Source organism: Gekko japonicus, unplaced genomic scaffold (assembly GCF_001447785.1).
Source record: "Gekko japonicus isolate JY-2015 unplaced genomic scaffold, Gekko_japonicus_V1.1 scaffold923, whole genome shotgun sequence".
NCBI classification, from domain to species: domain Eukaryota; kingdom Metazoa; phylum Chordata; class Lepidosauria; order Squamata; family Gekkonidae; genus Gekko; species Gekko japonicus.
In genome coordinates, this window is record NW_015171530.1 from 231850 (window position 1) to 250590 (window position 18741).

General features: G+C 50.4%; 1 protein-coding gene across 3 annotated transcripts in view; it reads left to right on the forward strand.

The window, feature by feature from the left end:
* Positions 1–150: 150 nt before the first annotated feature.
* Positions 151–18741, forward strand: part of TAOK2 (TAO kinase 2) — a 42040-nt gene continuing 23449 nt past the window's right edge. The window contains exons 1-13 of one of the 3 annotated variants that reach the window (XM_015419571.1): positions 151–423; positions 1059–1189; positions 11532–11704; positions 13404–13475; positions 13639–13740; positions 14015–14060; positions 14167–14263; positions 15474–15587; positions 16442–16533; positions 16679–16772; positions 16945–17026; positions 17683–17850; positions 17960–18172. In XM_015419571.1, the coding sequence (XP_015275057.1) occupies positions 11573–11704; positions 13404–13475; positions 13639–13740; positions 14015–14060; positions 14167–14263; positions 15474–15587; positions 16442–16533; positions 16679–16772; positions 16945–17026; positions 17683–17850; positions 17960–18172 (1212 nt within the window). In that variant the 5' untranslated portion in view covers positions 151–423; positions 1059–1189; positions 11532–11572. The remainder of the gene's footprint in view (positions 424–1058; positions 1190–11531; positions 11705–13403; positions 13476–13638; positions 13741–14014; positions 14061–14166; positions 14264–15473; positions 15588–16441; positions 16534–16678; positions 16773–16944; positions 17027–17682; positions 17851–17959; positions 18173–18741) is intronic. The other 2 variants (XM_015419570.1, XM_015419568.1) reach the window with 2 other exon arrangements.

The following is an 18741-nucleotide window of genomic DNA, read 5'->3' on the forward strand; positions in this document are numbered from 1 at the left end:
ATTCTCTTACAGGATTCCTCTTCTGCCTTCATAAAGAGATCTCATAGCGCTGGAGCTGCTGGGAGACTCCCCTCCCGTCCTTTCACAGGGATGCCCCCTGTTCCTTTTAGTGAGCCAGCCTCCGCCCTCCCCCCCCCAAGGCTTCACTTCTGTAGCTCCCTTCTCCCGTAGCTCCTTTTTTCCTTAGCTCCTCTAAAACCCAAGCAAAAGAGGCCGAGGCTGGAGAGACCCCCGGATGCCCCGTGACTCCTATCACAGGGGCCTTCTTCATCCAGGGGAGCCGGTGAGAGTTCCCTCTGCGCCCCTTCTTTGACTGGAGGAGTTGGAAAAGAGGAGGGCGTCGGGGGTGTACTCCCCACCCCATATATCCTGGAGCTGGAGCCTCAAGGGGGACAAAACCTAGGCAGCTGCAAAGACTTACAGGTGAGACTCAAATACGTAGCTAAAGGCGGGTGGCAAAGGTGGAATCTTTTGGGGGAAGAGGTTGGGGGAAGGAAACGGAAGGTGAAAGGGCCTGTGGAACAAAGACAGAGGCGATAAGCCTATTCTGTGAGAATCTAGTTCTCCCCTCCCCACAATTATCTCTCTCAGAACAAGTACAAAATTTGGACCTTTTAGGTTAGGAAGTGCATTTCCTCCCCTCCTTTCTTTCTTCTCTTGAGGGCTTAAAAGAGCAATGGTTTACCTCCCCCCAAAAAAAAATCTTTTAGGCATCATTTGTTTTCTAGTTGAGCCCAAGAGTTCTGGATCCAAGATGATTCTTCCTCTTCCTTTCCTGTTAAACTTTTATTTGGGGGAGGCCTAAGAACCTCCTGCAGGTAGATCCTGGATTCTGCCTCCTGTCATCCAGATGCCTTGTTGCCCTATGCCCGGGGAAGGCTGGCTTTGGCACTCCACCCCTAATCTGGTTAAACCCCACTCCCTCTTTGGAACTCATAGATCAGGGTACAGGCCTCCCTATCCATTCCCCTCCTAAGCAACTTGGGGGGTCCTAGCTCCCAGCCCCCCTCCATTAGACCCAGTTCTGCTTCCAAGGAGTCCCATTCTTGTGTCTTTAGATGGTTTGACAGGTCTGCATTCGTGAGACAGTTTAGAATGAAGGGCTGTCGTGGAGCCCCTTGGGAGTTGTAATTCTGGTGCGGAGAGGGCTGCTGGAGTGAACACAGGGAGTGCATTTCAGGAAGGTGAGGTGGGTGACCCCTTCTTTGCATCTGGGTTTTGTGTTCCATCGCATTTTTGTGAATTGAGGGTGGGGGTGGAATTGCAATTCAGGGTTTTTTTGCTATGGGAGAGGATGGGTGTCATGCCAGCACTGCAGAAGAATTAGTTTTGACATGAGGACTTGGATGGGAAAAAGATGAGGTGTATCCTGACTGGAGTGGTCTTTCTTTAAGATCCTGTAGGTTTCTTCATGGCTGACCTCCTTGAGCCTGGAAAGTCCTACTTCCCAATGGTGACAAACTAGAGGGGTAGCCTGAGTCTGCTGTGTGACAAAAACAGAGAGTAATTTCATGACAGGTCTGGGGAGGGGGCTGTGGCTCAGTGGTAGAGCATGTGATTGGCATGCAGAAGGCCCCAGGTTCAGTCCCCAGAATCTCTATCTGAAAGGATCAAGTAGCGGGAGGTGTGAAAGACTTCAGCCCGAGACTACTGCCTGTTTGAGCAGTTGCTGACCTTGATGGGCCAGTGGTCTGATACAGTGTAAGGCAGCGTCGTATGTTCGTGTGTGTATGTATGGGACAACTTGCAGCCTCAAATGTATCTGCCTTCTGAGGATACACTTCATGCATCTGATGAAGAGGGCTCTAGACCTTGAAAGCCTATGCCTCAGTGAAAGTATTTGTTTTTATTGTGCCGGGAGACCGTTCTTTACTTTTCAGTGAGTTTGCCACGGTTTGTTTGGTCCTCGTAGCAAAGATCTTTTCCTGTCAATGTATCTTTCAAAGCTCTTCATATTCTGAAGTCGAAAAACAAAAGCAAAGGAAATCCAAATTCCACAAGCAAAGATATCCAGTTTGGCATTCAGCATATGCTGTAGAGAGTTTTCAATTTCCTGTTCTATCTGAACTCCATATTTGACTTTTCTTAGAATTTGGCACTGTGTTGCGGGGGACTGGGACCCTGGCTCCTGGGCACTGGGAGTGTCGTCGTCCCCCCCTGCCTTTCTGCAGGAATCGAGTTGTTTGAAACATGAAACACCTGAGTGCTTGTAACTTTCTTACTTCTAATAAAAAGTGGAATTATGCAGAATTCCAGCGATCTTGTGAAGTTGTGTGTGTGTAGTGCTTCAGAACACTTGTAAGCTCCTCTGGGCACCAAGTGAACTGGAAGGCGGTGTATAAATATAATGAAATAATGATTTGATGCATTTTGTACCAAGTGTTACTGGAGCAAAGCAAGCAGATTCCAGGCTTTCTCGCTTAATGGATCATTGTTCTCTGACCAGGATGAAATGAGATTTGGGACATGGGTCCCTTTAGAGGTCTGGAGCATGCTAGGTTGAGGTAGGGAGTGGAAAGGAATCGGAGAAGGCTTTTCTTCTGGTGTGCGCACAGCCGTGTCCGTGTTTGCTTGGGTATGGCATTAGGGCAGCCTGTGTGTGTGTGTGTGATGCCTTGGTCAAAAATGAGTAGGCATCTGTGTGAGTTCTGTTGCTTTTGGGGCTCCTCCTTGCATCTGTTGTTTTGACCCTGTCCTAATAGCTGGTAGTTTCATCATGCAAGACAGAACACGCCAGACAAGACATTTTGCATGTTATTTACAAGAAGGAACTTTGAGAGATGTGTGGCCATAAGGAAAGTGGAGCAGATGTTTCTTTTTTTCATGGTCATGCCAGACCATAGTGACTATTTTGGGGCTTTTAGGCTTCCTGGTTCTTTCTTGTGGCCAACAGTTCTGTCCTTGCCGGTAGTCTCTTCAGTTTCGCACAGCTTTGCAAATAATTGTACAAGAGTCACTAGCCCGTCAGCTGCTTGTGTTACAGCAACAGACAAAAGAGAGGACTCATGCAAAGTATCATTTAATTTATGCAATCCATTGCTTCAGCATATCGTGAAGATCACTAGCTTAGATGGCTTTGAAAGTGGATTAGACACGTTTGTGGGTGACAGGTTATCAATGGCTGTTGGCTGTGATGGTTAAGGGCAGTCTTCACGTTCCAGGGCACCTCTGAATGCCAATCGCAGGGGTTAAATGGTTGGGGATGGCTATCGCCTTCCTGTCCTGCTTTTTGAGCTTCCCAAAGGCCTCTGGATGGCCACGGTGCGGAGCTGGGTGCTGGGCTGGTGAACATGTTCTTCTTCAGCAGGGCTCCTTATGTGTTCTTAACAGGCTGAAGGAAATACAAGAATCAGCTTGCTTCCAATTTCCTTCACTGGTGTTTCTGATCATAAGAACATAAGAGAAGCCAATGCTGGATCAGGCCAATGGCCCATCCAGTCCAACACTCTGTCACACAGTGGCCAAAAATACCAGGTGCCATCAGGAGGTCCAGCAGTGGGGCCAGGACACGAGAAGACCTCCCACTGCTGTCCCCCCCAGCACCAAGAATACAGAGCATCCCTTGCCCCAGATCATGAGTTCCTACTTATATCTTGTGGCTAATAGCCACTGATGGACCTGTGCTCCATATGTTTATCCAATTCCCTCTTAAATCCATCCATGCTTGTAGCCGCCGCCACTTCCTGTGGGAGTGAATTCCATGTGTTAATCACTCTTTGGGTGGAGAAGTACTGATGGCCAGGCAAGAGCAAGCACAGTCTTTTTTAGGTGGCCTCCAGTTCGTTCTGTACAACATTTCTCCCACCCCTCTTTGCAAATGTTGGTGCAGACTTCCCCTTTGGCTTCCAAAGATGGATCCTGAACGGCATTTGCACTAGGCAGCCTCTCTTGTAATAAAGCCTCTCCTGTCTCTCCAAGTTAAGAAAAAACACTAACATATGATGAAGCATTACTTTTGAGCCTGAGGGTAGCATACTGTCCAGTCCATGACAAAGCGACAAAAGTCATCCTTCTTGACTAGCCCTGGCAGGAGAGACCAAGATGCCGTTGCTTCTTAAGTGACTGTTAACTTACTGAGTGTCAAGCATCTGCCGCTGTTTTGCTCATGTCATCACAGTGTGGTATAAGCCGATGAGTGATGGTGTTTTCTGGTCAGAAGTCTTGAGGAGCTGGGAATTTCCAATTTTGATCGTGTGCTTTCTCAGACCCTACAGCAGGCACCGGCAAGCAAATGGGCGATTAACTTGCCCTCCCACCATAAAGTCTGCAACTGCACCTGCGGAAACTCAAGATGTTGGTACAACTTTCGTATCTCCTTCCGTGTAAATTATCTTTCAGACGTGGTGGTAGAAGCATGAAAAGCGGAAGCTCTTTCTGTAAGGCCATAGGAAGTAGGACCTTGCTGCATTAGGCTAAAGGTTGAGCACTTGCCAGATTCCCAGGAAACTCACCAACAGAGCAAGAAGACATCCAGTTATCTCGTAATAAGTGGTATTCCAAGGTGGCCTCTGAACATTGAAGTTTTTCTGAACCATCATAGCTCGTAGGTATTAATAGACATATCCCCCTTCCTTCACGCAATCCCCTTTTCAGAACCGGGGGGGAGGGATGCTGTCTCTCTTTCCACCCCTAGCTGTCAGAAATAACTTCCCCTTTGGACACGTTAGAGGAAGGGCATAATGTTGAAGCACCTTCTGTAAAGTCCAAAACTACTCCTTCAGATGAGTGCGGGATCTCAGCTCTGCCTGTGTTTTTAACACGCGTGACGGAGCATGTTAAAACCTGCCAGAATGCATTTCCCCTTTCTAGCAAAGGTCATTTGTTAGAACCAGGAGGCTCTCAGCTTTCCCTTCCTAAAATAGTTTTCTAATGGTTGCAGCAAAATCTCTGAAAATGACTGCAGTGTGTTGCCAAAGCATTGTTTTCTCTTGTGCTGTTGTGGTGGAATGCAACCCCTAGAGGTTGCTCCTGAGTTAACCACAGGTGACTCCGTAAGCACCCTCTTCGTCCAGGAGAAAGTGACACTTGGAATCAGTTTCCCAGAGCCTCCGGGGGTAGGGCAGGTGAGGAAACAGCCATAAAAGGGAAGAGGAGGATGGAGAGCGAGGGAACGTGTGGAGGAGAAAAAGCCAGAAGCAAAGACAGGAGACAGAACTCTGCATTCTGTCCTGCTGGATCCATGGTGCAAATATGGGAATTATCATCATCAAGACCCTGTGTAGCTTCGGTTTTTAAGTTTCTAGCCCTCATACAGTGGGAAACTTGCCAGAATGGAGAGTGGTGGGAGCAGAAGCTAGATGGCTTTTATACTGCCCCCCCCCCCGCAAGTGGGGCTCAGGGCGGTTCACAACACAACTATAAAAACATATAAATCAGAATAAATAGTCTAAAATACAGATCTACTTCAACTGAACCCTGACCCCGACATGGCACCATAATACAGTTCTAGCCCCCCCCCCCAACTTGTAATTAAAAATTAGCAGTTAACAATGGGTGGGAGGGGAGGTAGTTTGCAAGGCAGATAGTTAATACTATTAGCCATTAAAACCACTAAAAATGTCACTGTCCTGAACCGTAAGCTTGATGGAACATCTCTGCCTGGCAGGCCCTGCGGAATTCCGATCGATCCCGCAGTGGGCCCTGGTGTCATTGGGCAGAGAGCCCCACCAAGTCGGAGGCAGGGCCGAAAAGACCCCAGCTCTGATTGAGGGCAGCCGGATGCTCTTTGGTCCAGGGACCACCAGTAGATGTTGGCTATTTGAGTGTAATGCTCTCCGGGGGACATACCAGGAAAAGCGGGTCCCTTGGGTATGCTGGACCTTGACTGTTTAGGGCATTAAAGGTCAAAACCTTGAACCTGACCTGGTACTCGACTTGGAGCCAGGGCATCTGGTGGAGCACAGGTTGTATATGTGCAGTGATTGGTGTCCCTGTGAGGACCTGTGCTGCTGCATTCTGGACAAGCTGTGACTCCCTAGATAGTAGGGCTTGAATGCCCAAGACACCTTTCTGTCAAAATGGGATGGATTGATAAGACAGATAGAGATGGACCTGTGTGTGAAGATTTTGGAGGTCTGGGAAACGAAGAGGGCTTGAAAGAACTTTGTGGGGACGTAGCCATCTTCCTCTTGGACAAGCACATAAGGCTGTTTCAGGGTCCCTTATTTGCCAGAGCGTTTTGTTACCAAGTTGTAGCGGCTCCTTGTCAGATACTTAACGGTGACTGCGGCGACAGGAGTGCAGCCCCGCTTGCTGTGCGTTTGTACTGCAAAGGATGATGGGATAAAATTTGGAGGTGGGGAAGAACCCAGAAAATTTTGATTTCCAGGGTTACACTTGTGACTTCAGTCTAGTGGTTTTTGGGGCCTCCAGTTTTTCTGCTCTTGTTTTGAGGAAGCCTTTGCATGCCTTTTATGACTTAATACATTTATTTCTTGAAAGAGTCTGCCTAAGGACAGTACGTTTCACTACTGGCTGTTCTCATAGGCCGGTCTAAGTTTCAGAGTTGGGCCTCTTGTGATCTGGCATCTTGTGATCACTTTACTTCTCCAACTACTTCTCCTGTCTGGTGTTCATGTCCTTGTATTGTAGCAAAGAGAAGGAAGTAGCCCCAAAACAATCAGAGTGCTCTTTTTGGTGTCTTGGGGTTACAAAAAAAAAAAAAAGAGGTGGTGAGTAAAAAGCAGCGCAAACTGCTTAGTAGCTGACACTTGTCATTCTGTGCACAGCAGCTGGTAAGGAAAAGTCGGCCTCCGCCAACTTTGGTTGTCTGAAATACAAAGAACCCCAACTACTGTGGGTGGGTGGGAGCAGACGCCCCCTTTCCCCACTCCGCTGTATGGGGGCATAGAGGGCCTTTGCCCGTTGGTGTACATTATGCGAGGCATTTTTATTCCTAGATGCTCCCTTGGTTCTGTGCCCTGCACATTTGGCCTTGCCCTTCTTTACCTTACTTAGCGGGGGTCCCCAGCTCAACAGATGGACCCCCTCGCTGCTAACTGAAATCTGGTGGCTTCTTTCCAGGCCCAAGGAGCAGTTGCCATAGGGGAGTCTCGAATAACTCCCTCAGTTCGGAACAAAGAACTGGAGGGGCCGGGGTAGCAACCTGCAGTTCTTGCGCTCCCGGGTCTGAATAGCCTCTGGGACCATCTGCTCCTGCGTTATGCCCTGAAGCGAGTTTCCTCCTTTCTTCTGCCCCTTAACCCACATCGTTCTGTTTGTAGAGTTCTGCAAGCGGGGAGCTGAATCCGGAAAGTGACCCTGGCTGCATCGTTTATTTCGGTTGCTTACAGTATTTATACAGCTTAAGCAAGCAAGCCAAAGCACTTGCCGTGTGTGTGCGTGTGTGTTGTCAGCGTCCCTGTTCTGAGGGAATAGCACCTCCCTGTTTTGAAATGTGGTCTTCAGACTCTTCAGGCAGAGAGCAGGCCTCTTGCAGGAGCTTCCCTGGCCCCCTCTAGCACCAGCATTTTTACCTGTTGTGTCTTCAGAGTATGTTTTTGTATTGTGTTTTGCATATCGATCTAACCTCCTTGACAGAGGAGGTGACAGAGGAGCAGCGTATATAAGTGTCAGTGACATTCAGCTTCCGGTTCCTAGTCACAGCAGATGAGATTGAAGGGACTGGTGTTTTTTTTTTTTTAATCTGATGACTTCTGTAACTTGTGTTTTGTGTCGGGCGAGAGCCTGATCTGGTTTTGCACGTCTGCTTTTGCGGTGACACAGTCTGGTTTGTTTTTCTCTCTCCGTGGAAGGATTAGCTGCAGGTGCTTCTCGTATGCCCCATTCCCCTTGCCGCTCTATCTTGAATGTCATAATCCAAAACTGAGAGTCTGCCTGAGCTCTGCACTCCTCGGCGTGTTGATGGCATTGGCGCTCACAGACAGATACCTTCCCGCCAGGATTACCGCTGCCAGGCTGCACTGACGCTTTGGATTGTTCCCTGGGAAGCAACTGAACAATGCAAGGATTTCCTCTTGCTGATGCGGCCTGCCTGTGCTCTCTTGGTTTCCCTGTTTTTTAGTTGATTGCTTGGGTGGAGGAGAGGAACTGCTTCAGTGACCACTGCTGGTCCCAGAGGCTGAAGAGGAAGGGCTCTGAATTAATGGGGTTGGGCCGAGTCCCAAATACTTTGCTTCAAGCAAATGCGGTTGAGATGCAGGTAGGTGCCTCAGAGATAGGGAAAGCCCCCCTGGCTTTTATGTTGCTGGTGTTCATCTGAGCCAGCCTGACCCTGACTTGAAGCTGCTGAGCCAGTCCCACAGAGGAGGGGGGGTGTTTCCCGGACGGCTGGGAGCTCGGAGTCCCATTTGACCACTTGCGAACCCTGTAGTCTACACCTATTGAATGCACAGCACTGTTTTGTGCACTGGGTGCACGGAATCGGTTGTCTGCGGAAGCGGCATCCTTGTGGTGATAAGAAAGGTAGCCAACCTCCCGTGTGATGCATCCCATGTGCTCCTGGTTAGGTGCTACAGGTAAGTCACCTTCTGGGTCTTGTGGAGACAAAAACAATGTCCATCCTGCCCACACGTAATTCCTGGTCAGGTCTGATTATTCGGGGGGGGGGGGGGGGGAAGGTCCTTTGGATCCCAGAGCTTGTTTCTTCTTCCAAACCACCGATTTCCCTTTCCCTGTAACACGGGCCCTTTCATAGAGAGACAGAGACATTTACTGGGCACCGATGCTCCCTCTAAGCTTCTGGAGTCTTGTGGGTAAAGATCCTACTTTGTGAGCTACTGGCATTAAAGCTGTGAGCGAGTGATTTGGCTACTGCATACATTAGTTTGCTCTGGAGCCCTCCTTCCTGAGCTAAGGCAAAAATGTGTGAGCCGGAGGGTAAAAAACTGTGAGCTGGCTCACACTAACTCAGCTTAGAGGGAACACTGCTGGGCACCTGCTGGTGGTGGGGAGTCTTGCTTGGGCCTGGGTGCTTCAGGCTGTCTCTCCAGACCTTGTTCTTAGCATGATTGCCAGACACTTGGTAGCATGTGTGCCTTCTCGGAGAGCTCTCTCTGGGAACCTGACGGTGGTCCTTGAGGCCCAGGTAGTTGTTTGTGTCCTTTTGGTGGTGGTGGGGAGGTAGGGTTGGTTGTTTTCTTTAATGCGTACTGTTTGCCACTGAGTTGAGGACCAGAGTACGGCTTCCCAGGCAGCCTCGGTCTCCTGCTTTCCAGGGCGGGGCTCCCTCCAGTGCCTTCAATCCCCACAATAAGGACTGTGCTGGATGCATTTATGTAATCCTGGCTTGTGCCCCCGCCCTGTCCCAAGGGCTCAGAACAGCTAGCAGCAGTGTTTAAACACGGGTCTGTGTCCCTTCCCAGGTTCATTAAAATAGACCCCCCACAAAAGTGCCCAGGGAGTGGGTTAAAATAGAGAACACGGCAGCGCCGCTCTCCCACTCATAGAGCGCAGTTAGTTCTCCTGAAGGTGTAGGGGAGGCCGCCCAAAGGGGCAACTTCTGCTCGCGGGTGCCGCCGTATGAATGATGCTCCTGACTCTGGAGCCGGTGGTGTGGAGGGTGCTTTTGCCTGGTTTCATCTCCAGGTGCTCCGTCACCAGGCACTCCTCGTATAGTAGCATTCAGTTGTTTTTGTGTGTAGCCAAGTAACATTAGCATTTATTTGTATTACCAAGGCTGCATTTTGTCATTGTGAACCGCTTTAGTACCTCTTGTGGGGGATTATTACTGAGAAAGCAGCTTCCACATTGTTTATACTTCCTGTGTTCAGAAGTACATGATTTTCCCTCCCGGAAGGAATACCAAGTCCTGCATAAGTATCCCAGAATTCCTCTTTGCTGTGTGTTCCCAAAATTCCCTTTAATCTTCTTCCCTCCCCATGACCTGCATACACCAAACAGCAGCCATAGACAGTGATGGAGGCCGTCATTCACTTCAGGGTGGGCAATTGCTCAGGCAAGGCAAGGAGGAAGGTAAAAGGCCTGGTACTGAGTAACTCAAAAAGAATCCTATTTCTGCCCTGGAATAGCAGCCTGTATCTTCTTCTCCCTTGCTTTAAGGCCACATTCAGACACCACGACGAATCTTAATTTGTGACAGGTATGAGCAGGACTCTTTTTTTGCTGTGCTCCTTCCCTTCTCCTCTCATGTGCCGAACATGACTTAAAGCATCCTGGTTTGGGACAGGAAGAAACAAAGCTCCGGTTGTCCCAGGTGCCTGCATTGCAACATTCTGGTAAACTGGAGTTTGATCAAAGGCTTCCCAGACCAGGAAGCATTCAGTCTCATGCACAAAGGGTGGGGGGAGCACAAAAGCATGGTGGGCAAGCTGTGCTCATGAACAAACCAGGGTTCATTGTGGCTTCTAAATGTGAACTAACTCTTTGGGAATGGATGAAAAACTGAAGAGACAAAAAAGGTTTACTGAACTGAAGTAAGTGTCCGAGAACATGGTCACTGCCCATGTAAATGTATGCCAGTTGCAAGATGAAACTGATGCTTGGCATGCAAATGTGTGCACCTTTTGTAGGTTCAGCCGTGCTGCTGTGTTCTGCTGCAACAGCTGTGGCTCACGTGAGCAGAGCCTTCTGAAGGTGCCACCCTGCAAATGGGGCTGAGAGCGGCAGCTGCCCGTTCACGTGCATTTTCAGTGGCATCTCTTACCTTACGGTACGGCCTGCCCGCGATGGTCAGGAAGGCTTCCGTAATTCTCTCATTCCCCAGAACGTGCAAAGACAGTAATGTTCAAAGGGGGATTTTGAAAAAGAGAGATTAGAACTGGAGTAGAATGGAACGATGAAGTACTCCACTGCAGAGATTATCGTAGGTTAACACCTGCTTTTACAGCATTGACTTACACCCACTAATCCGCTTTCGGTATTGTTCGCGGTATACTTTGCCTTCGATAGTTTGTCACTTGCATTGTCCTCTATTTCTGTAGTCCGCATCCTGTTGCACCCCTAAACTGAATAGCCCAGGCTAGCCCGATCGTGTCAGATTTTGGAAGCTAAGCAGGGTCAGCCTGGGTCACTACTCGGATAGGAAACCCCCAAGGAAGCCCAGGGTTGCTATGCCGAGGCAGGCAGTGGCAAACCAACCTCCTCTTGCCTTGAAACCCTCTCAGAGGGTCGCCATAAGTCGGCTGTGGCTTGCCAGCACTTTCCACCACCCGTCCTAGCGGTTCATTGGTTGTCTCATGCTATGATGTTGCATTGTTTTATATGCTGTTATCTGCCCTGAGTCTCAGAAAGGCGGGCTGTAAGTAAGAGCAAAAACTGGAACAGGAGCCATAATCCTATAATTAAAGGAGCCAGTGGGAAGGGTATCTTGGTTGGGAAGCTCAGGCAGATGTGCTGTGAGCTGGAAGGTCTTGAGTTTCTGTAATGCGGACAGAGTGGGATGGGGACGTGTCCCTTTCCTTGGGAAGAACCGGTGTCTGTTGGAAAGCGGGCATGTGGAAATAAGAAGGCTGGAGTTGCTCACAACAACCCCACATCTCTGGTTTCCAGTTGGATGCAACCGCGTGTGTTGCCACCTGGGCCAGCTTGCTAACACCTGCCTCCCCCTTTAGAAGAAGAGTGGAGGTGAGGCCCAGCCCCCCGTGCCGCCACCATGCCGTCTAATGCCCGGGCTGGCAGCCTGAAGGACCCTGAGGTGGCTGAACTGTTCTTCAAGGATGACCCTGAGAAACTCTTTGTCGACCTGCGGGAGATTGGACATGGCAGCTTTGGAGCAGTCTACTTTGTGAGTGTTGGGGAAACGGGTGGAGACACTCCTCACTACTAAATTTGGTTGAAGTCTGCTGCACATCATGTCTGTACTAATTTTCTCACAATCCCGTTGGTGTCGTGGTTAAGTGTGCGGACTCTAATCTGGGAGAACCGGGTTTGATTCCCCACTCAGTCACTCGCAGCTGCTGGATGACCTTGGGCAAGTCGTAGTTCTGTCAGAGCTGTCCTTGAAAGAGCAGTTTCTGTCAGAGCTCTCTCAGCCCCACCTACCTCACAGGGTGTCTGTTGTGGGGTTTGTAAGCCGCTCTGAGACTCCAAATGAAGGGCGGGGTATAAATCCAATCTTCTTCTTCCTGCCTCATCACCACAGTCTTCCATTCTCCGTGAGAGCCAATGTGGTGAAGTGGTTAGAGTGCTGGTCTAGGATCTGGGAAGTCCAGCTTGGGGGGAAAAACACCCTCTGCCATGGAAGCTGGCTGGGGGGATTTGGGCCAGTCACACAGTCAGCCTAACCTACCGTACAGGGTTGTTGTGAGGATGAAATGACGAGAGGGAGGCTGTTATAAGCCACTTTGGGTCCTATTGGGGAGAAAGCTAAAGGTTTCCTTTGCTTGAAAGCCAGTTGAATCCAACTCTAGGGATGTGGTTCTCATCTCCATTTCCAAGCCAAAGAGCCAGCGCTGTCCAAAGACATTCCCGTGGTCATGTGGCCGGCATGACTAGACGCCGAGGCGCACGGAACGCTGTCACCTTCCCACCGAAGTGGTACCTATTTATCTACTTGCAGTTTCTTGCTCACTCTGTCATGCGGCACTCGGGTCTCGGTCGGCAGTTCAACATCTTAACCACTTGAGCCACCGCAGCTCATTGGGGAGAAAAGTGGGGTATAAATGAAGTAAACAATAAGCAGTGTATTCTAATGTGCACGTGTTCACTTCATTTATACCTTGCCTTTCTCCCCAGTGGGGATCTGAGGCCGCCGACGTTGTTCTCCTTTCCTCCATTTTATCCTCACAACAACCTTGTGAGGTAGATCAAGATGGGTAGCCGTGTTAGTCCATCTGTAGCAGCAGAAAAGAGCAAGAGTCCAGTAGCACCTTAAAAGACGTAACAAAATTTGTGGCAGGGTAGGGGCTTTCGTGAGTCACCGCCCACTTCTTCGGGGACCTACTGGGCTCTTGCTCTTTTTCACTGCCGCAGAGAGACCAACACGGCCACCCATCTTGATCTGTCTCCATGGAAGGCACCCCCATTTAGCCGTACAGAATGGAAATCTGTGAATCTTGTAAGATAGGTGAGTGGGCGTGACTGGCCCAAGACCACCCAGCGAGCTTCCACGGCAGGACTAGGATTCAAACCTGGGTCTCCCAGGTTTTAGTCGGACACGCTAATCACTGAACAAAACACCAGTTCTGGAACAGGAGAAATGGTAGGAAGGAGTACCTAGATGTCGGGTTCCCATCATTCCCACTTTCTCTGACCATTTGCCAGTGGGCAGTTCTGTTTCTTTTCCTCTGGCCACCAGAACTCCTAATTAGCCACGAATTGCAAAGTAGACTCCCCTCCCCTTGACTTGTGTTGCCTTTTCCAGGGACTGAAATGAATCACCTCCACGCTCGCACACATTCTAGCCCTCCTCCCCAACTAACTTTGAACCCTCGCTGTGACTTTTGGCTGTTTGTCCCTTGGCTGATTCTGTCTCCCATCTGCAGGCCCGAGACATACGCAACAATGAAGTGGTGGCCATCAAGAAGATGTCCTACAGTGGGAAACAGTCGAACGAGGTTTGTGCTTGACCCCCCCTCTCTTGGGAGTAGTTCTGGGCAACAGTCATGGCTGGTCTCTTGTTCCCCTGGCCTCCGGGCCGGCTGCTTCTACTCAACCTCGCCCCCCTACCCTTTCCTCACGGGATTATCCTGGCTCAGCCTCCTTTTGTTTGTCTTTCAGAAATGGCAGGACATTATCAAAGAGGTGAAGTTTCTGCAGAAGCTGCGGCACCCGAACACCATTGAATACAAGGGCTGCTATTTGCGGGAGCACACAGCATGGGTAAGGGGAAGGGGAAGCTAATCCTGTGGAGGCAAGCATTCCAGGAGGATTTCCCGGTCATAGATTAATGGAGTCCTTGAGGAAGTGGGTTATGTAGGGGAAACGGACTTTAGATTTTCAGGTGCCCGAACGGCAGTGGGCTTTTGTGCTGGGATCAATGAATAAATTAATTTGGAAGTAGGTAATGCCTAGGGGGCTGTGTGGGACTGGATGCGTGAGGATCTTCTGCCCTGCACTATTAACTCTTCCCCCGTTGCCTTCTTACCCCCATCAGCTGGTGATGGAGTATTGCCTAGGTTCAGCCTCAGACTTGCTGGAAGGTGAGTACCCAAGGGACAGGAGATGGGAAGGTCTCTTATGGCCCTTCTCTTCCTCGTCTGTGTAATGTTCTCTCCTCTCTTCCTTCATTCTCTCTCTCTTCCTTAGTGCACAAGAAGCCTCTGCAGGAGGTAGAGATTGCAGCCATAACGCACGGTGCTCTGCAGGGGCTGGCGTACCTGCATTCGCACAACATGATCCACAGGTGAGATAAGCCGCTGTGGTCCTGTCTGGCCATATTCCCCTGAGCCTGATGGGGGGAATGTGGGAGGCAAAAAGACTGGCTGTGCCCAGCACTCCCCCTAAGCTGTGGAGTCTTGTGAGCAAAAATCCTACTTTGTGAGCTGCTGGCATTAAAGTTGTGAGCGAGCAATTTGACTGCTGCATAAATTAGTTTGCTCTGGAGGCATCCTTCCTCAGCGAAGAAAAAAATGTGCGAGCCGGAGGCTAAAAAACTGTGAGCTAGCTCACACTAACTCATCTTAGAGGGAACACTGGCTGTGTCCCTATCCTGCATCAGGCCCTATAATATACTAGGAGGAAAGCACTTGGTGTTGTATGGGATCTTGTGCTAGCAGAACCGTGCTAAGTCTGGCTTACGTTTCCACTTGTACACTGCTGGACCCAACCTGATGTTTCTAACAGCTCTCTCCAAGCTGGCATTCAGTTCATGCATAAAACTACCAGCACAAACATGACAGAATGGCTTCTATGGTGCAAACCATCTCTCTCTCTCTCCCTCTCTCTCTCCCCCCCTCTCCCTCTCTCTCTCTCTCTCTCTCTCTCATCTCATACAACACCAAGTGTTTTCCTCCTAGTATATTACAGGGCGTGGAGATTGGCTGCACATGCAGAAACAAGTGGGGATACAATAAGTTTGCCTTAGTGTGTGGCTGCCGCAGATCCTTTCTTGCATTTTTGCTTGGGCACGAGTGGATCAAACTCAATGTCTACCAGCTGATGGGATGTTGCCCGGAATATGCTGTAGCTTAACCATTGTGCTCTATGTACCTGAGACTCATGTGCATCCACACCCAGTGGTGGCTTTCCGTGTAGTGCTGGATGTTTGGACTGCCATTCTAGTCTCTGACTGTCACGCATCTTGTGTGACCCAGTCCTGTCCTGTTTCTTCCTGTCCGTGATCCAGAAAGTGAGTGGTCATCCTCTGCTTTTCTTTCTTCTACCTACTCCATGCTGCAACACACAAGACCTTGTCTTCTGGACTTCACACAGTCCAGCCTAACCTGTCCATCTCCCTCTGTCTGCTTAGGCACTGGTTCTGATGCACACATCTGTTGACGTGACTCTGCTCTCCTCCACCTCTTGGGGTCTTGTTGGCTGCCTTTCTCCCAGTCGCCAGCTGCCTGTCTGTCCCCCTCACTCGCAGTTTTTAAGAGCCAGTCTGTCTTTTGCAGAGACGTGAAAGCCGGGAATATCCTGCTGACTGAGCCAGGACAGGTGAAGCTGGGGGACTTTGGCTCTGCCTCCATCATTGCTCCTGCAAACTCCTTCGTTGGCACCCCATATTGGTGAGTGAAGGGAACCGTGATTTGCATTCACCTGGGAAGACAGCCCTGGCCTGGATAGCCCAGACTAGCCTGATCCCGTCAGATCTCAGAAGCTAAGCAGGGTCGGCCTTGGCTTGTATTGGGAAGGGTGACCTCCAAGGAATACCTGGGCTGCGACACAGAGGCAGGCAATGGCAGACCACCTCTAAAACGTCTCTTGCCTTAAAAGAACAAGTCTAGCTCGCCACCTAGTGGTGCATACCGCTAAAAGAGCTAGAACCTCTGGCTGCCGGACAATGTTATGATCTCCTGGCTATTCCACACACAGTGCCAGGGAAGGTATGCCAACAAACCACGGTAACTGCATTGTTCAAGGACCAAAAATAAACCAAGCAGTGTAGGCAGGAAGATATGAAAATATGAGTATGTCCAAAACATTCAATGAAAATCCATACTGCATAGACAAGACATGCACAAAGTATGATTTCACAAATATTTGATGAAGATTACATAAGAAAATTCCAATGAATGAGCCAATGCAAACAGTTCTAGGCAGCATCGCAGGCCACCTTTCGGTCTTCTTGCCAGAGATCTGGTAGGTTAATATTTAAGTTAAACTGTGTCAGAAGAAGGAGACCTGGTGGATGGACAGACGGACATGAATCTGTGACCCTCCAGCCGCTTGAACTGCAAGGAGAAGCTAGAGTAGAGGAGGTTAAATCGTTAGGGACCAAACAAGAAGGTTTGTGGAGAAAGGAGACCTTGGGAAGGAGGACGGCTAGATGACACCCAAGGGGGGAATAGGACGGCAGGGGGCATGCTCTTAAAGGCTGCGAGTGGTGGCCTCACACCGTTTTGCTCTGGATTCTTTCCAGGATGGCTCCCGAGGTGATCCTAGCCATGGATGAGGGGCAGTATGACGGGAAGGTGGATGTCTGGTCACTTGGCATCACGTGCATTGAACTCGGTATGGGATGGGTGTCCGGGGGGCGGGGTGGTGGCGGGCTCTGGGAGCTCCCTTGCCAGGCTTGGAGCCACCTGGGAACGCCGAGTGTGGAGGAAGCAGGAGGGTGACTAGCAGAAGCACTGATGCCCGTTTTCCTCTCTTCCAGCGGAGCGGAAACCACCCCTCTTTAACATGAATGCTATGAGTGCCTTATACCACATCGCCCAGAATGACTCTCCACTGCTCCAGTCCAGCCACTGGTAAAGGAGCCCTCGGAGAGTGGCGGTTTATGAAAGTGGGGGTGGGAGGAGGCTTTCTATGAAATGGGGCTTAATGAATTTAGAGCGCAAGGGAGCAGGGGAGAAGAGGATAAGAGACCGGGTATTTCAAGGGGAGCAGCACTCCTGGGCTTCCATCTCCTGCTTCTTCCAGGTCTGAATACTTCCGGAACTTTGTGGATTCGTGCCTGCAGAAGATTCCCCAGGACCGCCCAACCTCTGACGTGCTGCTCAAGGTACTGCAGCCCCGTGATTGGGCCGTTGCGTTTCCTCCTGCTCTTCCATGCAGTGTGGAGGCTGGAATCGCAGCACAATCCTGTCCGTGGCACGAGGCATGTGAGACGAAGGGGTAGGGGATGCTTTGTGAGCCCGGTGGGTCAAAAGTTGGGGGGGGGGGAAATACCTACAAAATAACTACGTGGAGGAGAAAAGTCAAGCGTTTAGATTGCTGGCCCCTGCGTCCCCAAGTATTTGCAGTTCCTTTCATTTCTGGTTCACCTGCCCAAGGTGGCTGAACATAAGAGATGCCAATGTTGGATCAGGCCAAAGGCCCATCCAGTCCAACACTCTGTATCACACAGTGGCCAGAAATGCCAGGTGCCATCAGGAGGTCCACCAGTGGGGCCAGGACATTAGAAGCCCTCCCACTGTTGACCCCCCCCCCCCAAGCACCAAGATGACAGAGCATCACTTGCCCCAGAGCCCCTATCTATCCCTTGTGGCTAATAGCCACCGATGGACCTCTGCTCCATATGCTTATCTAATTCCCTTTTGAAGCCATCCATGCTTGTAGCCGCTGTGTCTTAGTGGACCGAGTCTTAGCGGATGGCATCGCTTTGAAGATTTTTCAGCCAACCGCACCCCCCAACTGTATGCTTCCGTTGCCCCACAGCATCGCTTCCTCTTGCGGGAACGGCCCCAGACCGTTATCATGGACCTGATCCAGCGAACCAAGGATGCCGTGAGGGAGCTGGACAACCTGCAGTACCGCAAGATGAAGAAAATCCTTTTCCAGGAAGCGCAGAATGGCCCAAACGCGGAGGCTCCGGAAGAGGAGGAGGTGAGGACTTCCATCTTGTTAACACCTAGCGATGCCTTGCCGAAAGACGGCTCCCCCCTGTACCCCATTGTAGAGGGTCGTTCCAGTCTCCCTTGTCTCTTCCCTGTAGGAGGTGGAGCAGTTCCTCCACCGGACGGGCACCATCAACAGCATGGAGAGCAGCCATTCGGTGCCCAGCATGTCTATCAGTGCCAGCAGCCAGAGCAGCAGCGTCAACAGCCTGGCAGACGCTTCCGACGATGACGACGGAGCGGAGATGGCCATGATGCAGGAAGGCGAGCACACGGTCACCTCTAACAGCTCTGTTATCCATCGTCTCCCGGTATGGGGCCGCTGCACCTTCCACTCGGCGATCCTAAGTGGTGGGTAGGGGGCGGTGCCTGAAAGCGAAGAACGCTTGGATGCTTTGGCGCACTGGGCTCTGGCATCTTTTGCACCGGCTATAGCACAGAATTAACCCACTTAAGCGTTAGAGCACTTTTTCTGGCAGCAGGTTGGTTAGAAGGATTCAGCAGCTTCCCCAGTTATGAATTATGCAGGAAGCAGTACCAGAGCTTATTTAAATCTTGTCAGAATGGACCAACGATGAGGCAGAGGTCCTCTTCTGTTAACGTGGATTGGCCAAAAGACCCACAAAGTTTGGTGTTGTGAGTTAGAGCCAGGGATCTCGGGAAAAGTGTGTGCGGTCATGGGAAGAGCAGAAGGTGGGTGATTGCCCAGCTTTCTACATCCCTAGTTGGAATCCCAGGTAGGTAGAGCATTCAGGTGGAGCTCCTGAAACCTCCTGCTAGGCGGCTGGTTTCACAGCTGATCTGCTCTTGCTCTGGGAGGTTTTTCTCTTCGCTTCCTCACTCCAAGCTGTCAACTCTAGGAGTGCAGTTTCGGGTTGTA